Source organism: Lupinus angustifolius, chromosome LG11 (assembly GCF_001865875.1).
Source record: "Lupinus angustifolius cultivar Tanjil chromosome LG11, LupAngTanjil_v1.0, whole genome shotgun sequence".
Lineage (NCBI taxonomy): Eukaryota > Viridiplantae > Streptophyta > Magnoliopsida > Fabales > Fabaceae > Lupinus > Lupinus angustifolius.
The window spans coordinates 16,861,047-16,867,213 of NC_032019.1; the positions used below are offsets into that span (position 1 = coordinate 16,861,047).

At 36.5% G+C, this 6,167-nt stretch overlaps 1 protein-coding gene across 1 annotated transcript; it reads right to left on the minus strand.

The window, feature by feature from the left end:
* Nucleotides 5,012-5,884, minus strand: LOC109359766. The gene has a single exon (XM_019604462.1). It carries the CDS (start codon nucleotides 5,882-5,884, stop codon nucleotides 5,012-5,014), a length of 873 nt encoding a protein of 290 aa, XP_019460007.1.

A 6,167-nucleotide genomic window follows, 5' to 3' on the forward strand; every position in this document is an offset into this window, starting at 1 on the left:
CGAAAATATCATTGATTTTCTAATTTTTTATCATATATATATGATTAATAATATATATATATATATATCATTTTATATCTCAAATTACATATTTATAATAATAAATAATATTGAGAAGACTTTATCTAAAATGAGTATGCATTATATTTAATTGGGTTTAGGCCGGGTTCGAGTTTAAAGACTAACCATATCGATATTTAGAGTTAAGTTAGCTTTGGGTCTAGGGTTGGGTTCAAGTTCAAGAAAATAACCCACCAACATTTACGACCGGGTAAGGGATAAATCTTAACTCGTCCCAACTTGACATATATCCACCCCTGCCATTTAACTTATCTCACGTGACCCACTTGCCTGTTAAATTAGTGGGCATTTCAAGCGGACTAAATGGGTGGTATGCAGGGCATACACTAAACATTATTGCCTATGTTATAAGTGTTACTGATATATGTTGCCTACTACAACTTCCATAACAAAATGAGGCTTGTAACTAAAGAAAATGTGATGATTATGTGGTTTGAAGTTAACTAAAAACAAAACAAGTATCAAATTGGAATGTTGCATTACATTCCAACTCCTGCACGGTCTGCAAGCACTTCCACCATTGCATTTACATTGGCCTAGAAGTGTATTGTGCAGTGTTGAATAATTTAACTATTGTTTTAGTGTAAGTTAGTAATGACCTGCTATATCCATTTTAAAATGAGCATGCAATTTTGTTCATTAAACATATATGAGTGTGTATGTGCCTGCCTTCACTTAAATTTTGCAGGTAAGAGCAAAACAGTATGGGCTACCCCTTTGCCATCTCTAGATACAACTAATAAATAACAATGTGTTAATGCTTACATACACACATAAATATTAACGTTTGGTATAGGTGGCATTTTGTAATTGGGTCACCTCAACTAGTAGCATACATTTAGAATTCCCAACTAAAGTTTGTAATTATAAAAAGTCTTATAAGTTTTGTCTTTTTATACAAGGAAGGGACTAATATGCCAAAAATAATATTAAAGCTATCATTGGAAATTTGGATCATAATCATTCGGTTGTCCGCCTGTCGGCACGTTTTTGGTGGGCAAGACATGAAAAATGTTTCCATCCGCCTTAAAATGTCTGTCCACTATACTCTTTTCACCCACCCGTATTTCAAACGAGTAGGTAGAGCGGCTCACGAATATCAAAGAATACTACAATAAGAAATTTGATGGGTCAAGTATGGCAAGAGTAGTTCATGTTCTCACCACTTGAGTACAATGTAATTATTTTTTAAAATATAATATCTTACCAATTAAATACATGTCCAGTGTATGCAAAATAAAATGTTATGTTTTATGTTTTAAATCCTACTATCATATTGTGCATCCATGTAATCTCAAGTATGATAACACAAATATTGTAATGTTTCAGCAGTGAAATAAAAAATAAAAGACAATATATAATATATTGCAATGTTCTATGTACTAGATCATTTTTTGTTTTTTTTTTAATTTTGGGCGGCCCACAAGTCCACCCTGCCCATGTTTAGGGCGGACATGATATGATATTTCATTCCCTATCTAAAAACAGGCATACCCATACCCGCCCTAATTTTGGTGGGTATTATATGGGCATGGGCAGAACGATCCTAATTGCCAATACTAATTAAAGTCATGCTATTTTCCCTTTTTAGTTTAAGATCCAAAGTTATTTATTTAGGAATTACTACAAATTAATGACTCATAACTTGTTTGTGTTGGAACAGAAATGAATCACTTGTGAACCCGAGACAAGAAGAGAGAAGAATTGAATGAAGATAGTGAGGAACTTGTGTTGAAGAAAGAAAAGAGAATGAATGAGGGAAACTTTTTATTAATTTCTTCTAGAATGTACAACATCTATTTATAGTAGAGAAACTAACTGAATTACCTAACTTTTGAATTACATTTCAACACCCTACATGATTCAAAAGTTTACAATTTCAAACAAACAAAACGAAAGAAAAACAACTTTCATTTGTTATTCTTGGTTTAACCTTTGAATTCCTATTTTCTTTCTCAACTCCTTAAATCTGTCCATCCTCAATGGCTTAGTCATAATGTCAGCCAATTGCACCTCAGTTCTGCAGTGAGTGAGTTTAATTCTGCCCTCTTCTACTTGTTGCCTCAAGTAATGGTACTTTGTTTCAATATGCTTGCACCTTCCATGAGATACTAGATTTTTGGCTAAGTCTATAGCATACTTACTATCTACCAATAATTCAACTGCATACCCATTATCAATGCCAAGTTCTAGCAGTAAAGAGGACAACCAAATTACTTGACAAGTTGTTAAACATGCTGATATGTACTCATCCTCACATGTAGATAGAGCCACTACCTTCTGCTTTTGTGAACACCAAGAGTTTGGTCCTCCTGCTATCATAAATATGTACCCCATAGTGCTTTTCCTGTCCAGAACATCTCCACTCCAATCAGAATCAGAGTAGGCAGTGAGTTGTGAGCAAACTTTCTCATTATGGTGAGGGAAAACAATGCCAAAATCTAGAGCCCCCTTCAGATATCTTAAGATTCTCTTGGCTGCAATCATGTGGGAGTGTCTCGGATCATTCACAAACCTGCTAATTACACCAACACTGAATGATATTTCTGGTTTGGTATGACACATGTATCTCAAACTACCCACCATTTGTCTATACTGAGTTGCATCAACTCTATCTTCTTCCTCACATTTATCCAGCTTTAGATTCATCTCTGCTGGAGTTTCTGAAGGATTGCAGTCCTTCATATTGAATTTTCCCAATAATTCAAGTATGTACTTCTTTTGGTCCATGAATAGCCCTTTCTTGGTGTGCTGAAACTCGAAACCAAGAAAGTATGACAATCTTCCTAGATCTGTCATTTCAAACTCTCCTTTTAGACTTGTTTTTAGCTCATCAATTTCTGCAGAACTGATCCCTGTGATGAGAAGATCATCCACATAGAGACATATGAATAATGCACCAAGGTTCTAGTCAGTAGGTTTGATGTACACTCCATACTCAACTGAACATTTTTTAAAACCAGAATCTTGCAAGAACTTGTCAATTCTTTTGTTCCAAGCTCTAGGTGCTTGCTTTAATCCATATAAAGCTTTCTTGAGTCTTAGTACATTTGCTTCATTTCCTTTGCTTATGAAGCTAGGGGGTTGATTCACAAATACCACTTCTTCTAGAGGTCCATTTAGAAATGTAGACTTTACATCTAGTTGGCATAGGTTCCATCTCTTCCAGCTAGCTAGAGCTACCATAAACCTTATGGTTTCAAGCCTAGCTACAGGTGCAAATACTTCTGAGTAATCAAGCCCTTTCTTTTGCATGAATCCTTTGGCTACTAGCCTTGCTTTATGCTTTGCTATGGTGCCATCTGGTTTTAGCTTTTTCTTGAAAATCCATTTCACATCTATTGGCCTTTTCTGTTCAGGTAGGTTCACCAATTCCCAAGTCTCATTTTTTTTCTATTGACTTGATCTCCTCTTGCATAGCTTTTCTCCAAACAGTGCTAGATAATGCCTCTTCCATACTTATTGGCTCAGTATATGCTAACAATGCCATGTGTTGCACCAAGTCTCCTTCTGTGTTTACTGCATCATCAGAGTATAATTGAAAATCTCTGAGTCTAGGTGGAGCATTTCTTTGTCTTCTTGGTCTTTCACTCATCTCTTTTTGTGTGTGATTCAAAGTGCCTGAGTTTTCTTCTTCTTCTTCTCTTCTCAATTCCTCAAATTCCCAATCCAGTTGCACACTAGTCATAGGATTGTTGTCCTCTTTGGGCCATTTCCATGATTCTGATTCAACAAATAGTACATCCCTGCTAAATACAACTTGCTTTGTTGCAGGTTTGTACAATTTGTATGAACCAGTGGGATTGTATCCAATGAAGATCATTGGTTCACTCTTATTGTCTAGCTTCTTTCTTCTCTGATCAGGAATGTGGCTGTAACATAGTGAGCCAAATATCCTTAGGTGTTTTATAGAGGGTTTGGTCCCTGGCCATGCTTCTTCTAGCACAATTGAATTCAGCTTCTTTGTAGGGCATCTATTGAGCACAAATGTTGTAGTTGTGGCTGCTTCTCCCCAAAAATTTTGTGGCAAATTCTTTGACTTCAACATACTTCTCACCATATTAAGAATGGTCATGTTTCTTCTTTCTGCAATTCCATTGTGCTGAGGTGTGTAAGGAGCAGTCACCTCATGCACAATTCCTTGTTCTCTGCAAAACTCTGCAAATTCTTTTGATGTGTATTCACCACCTCCATCTGTCCTAAGAATCTTTAAATTCTTCCCTGACTGTCTTTCTACCAATTTCTTGAATTCTTTGAATATCAGGAACACTTCATTCTTGAGTTTGATTAGGTAGAGCCATATTTGTCTGCTTAAGTCATCTACAAAGGTGACATAATATTTATTGCCTCCTAATGAAGGAACACCAATAGGCCCACACACATCTGAGTACACAATGTGTAAAAGATCACTGGCTCTTGAATATGTTATTGATTTGAAAGAGTTCCTTGGTAGTTTGCTGATGAGGCAGTTGTCACATACCTTCTTTGGAATTTGTATTGGTGACATGCCTGTCACCATTTCTCTAGCTTTCAGCATATTCAAGTCTCTAAAGTTTAAATTCCCAGACCTTAGATGCCAAATCCAAGATTCTTCAGCCAGTGTTGTAGCAGATAGGCATTGAGATTCAACAGTGGCAAGACTTATCTGAAATGTTCTATTTGAGGCCATGTTTGCTCTCATGACTAACTTCTTCCTTTGATCATAGATTTCCAGAGATTCATTGATTAGCCCCATGGAAAAAACTTTCTCCAATAGCTGCTCCATGCTAATTAGATTGCTTTTCATATTTGGTACATATAATACATCAGTGATCATGACATGCTTGCCATCATTTCTTTTGATCAATACATCACCTGTGCCTTCAGCTTGGATGATCCTATTGTCAGCAAATCTCACTGTGCTTTTTCTCTTCTCATCAAAATTCACCAGCTAGTCTCTATGTCCAGTCATATGACTTGAACAACCAGAGTTTATGTACCACACATCCTTGTTCTTGTCAAATTGACTTGTTACCATCATGAGTAGAAGGGGTTGCTCATCATCTTCTGTCACTATTTCCTCCTTAACCATGTGTGCTTCACTGAAATGTCTACTTCTGTTGTCACTTTGATTTGAAGATGTCTTGCATTCATTCGAGAAATGACCAACTTTCCCACAGTTAAAGCATTTTATCTTCTTTTTGTCCACCATCTTTCTTCTCCCTTTCCACTGGTTGAAGCCACCTCTTTTGATTGAAGTTTCTGGTTTATCAGGTTCCATTTTCTCTTGATCTTTATTGTGCATATTCTTGTAGTTCTTGTAATCTCTCACTCTGCCTCTTCCTCTCAAGCCACTTCTTCCTCCAAAGTTCTTTCTGCTGTAAGCTTGTAAGGCTTGCTCAACAGGTCTCTCAATACTTCTCTCTATAATTCTTTGCTCATGTGCCTCTAGAGATCCTTGAAGATCTTCAACTTTCATGTCTTCTAGTCTATTTGATTCTTCAATGGCCACCACAATATGATCAAAACTTGGAGTAAGTGTGCGAAGGATCTTCTCAACTATTGATTGATCACTGATTTTTTCACCATATGCCTTCATTGAGTTTGTGTGTGTTACAATTTTCTTAAAGAATTGAGCCACCTTCTCTGTTGTATCCATCCACATTAGTTCATATTGTCGCCTTAGAGTTTGTAGCCTCACTTTCTTCAATTGCTCTGCATCTTGATTGCATGCTTCAAGAATTAACCAAGCATCCTTTGCATTTGCTGCACCAGAAATCTTTTCAAAGTGTGTTTCATCTACACACTGATGTAAAAGAAACATGGTTTTGCAATCTTTCTTTTTCTTTCTTTATACTGCTTCTTTTGCTCTTCTGTTGCATTTTCAGCAAGATCTTGATACCCTTGCTCAACAATTTCGTCCACTTCTTGATACCCCATTAGAGCCTTCATTTGTACCCTTCATCGGTTCCAATTCTTCCCATCAAGAATTGGAAGATTTGCTGGAAAATTTCCACTGTTCTGTCCTATGCTTTTGAAGGATCTTTAACAACCTTGCTCTTGATACTAGATTTGTTGGAACAGAAATGAATCACTTGTGAACTCGA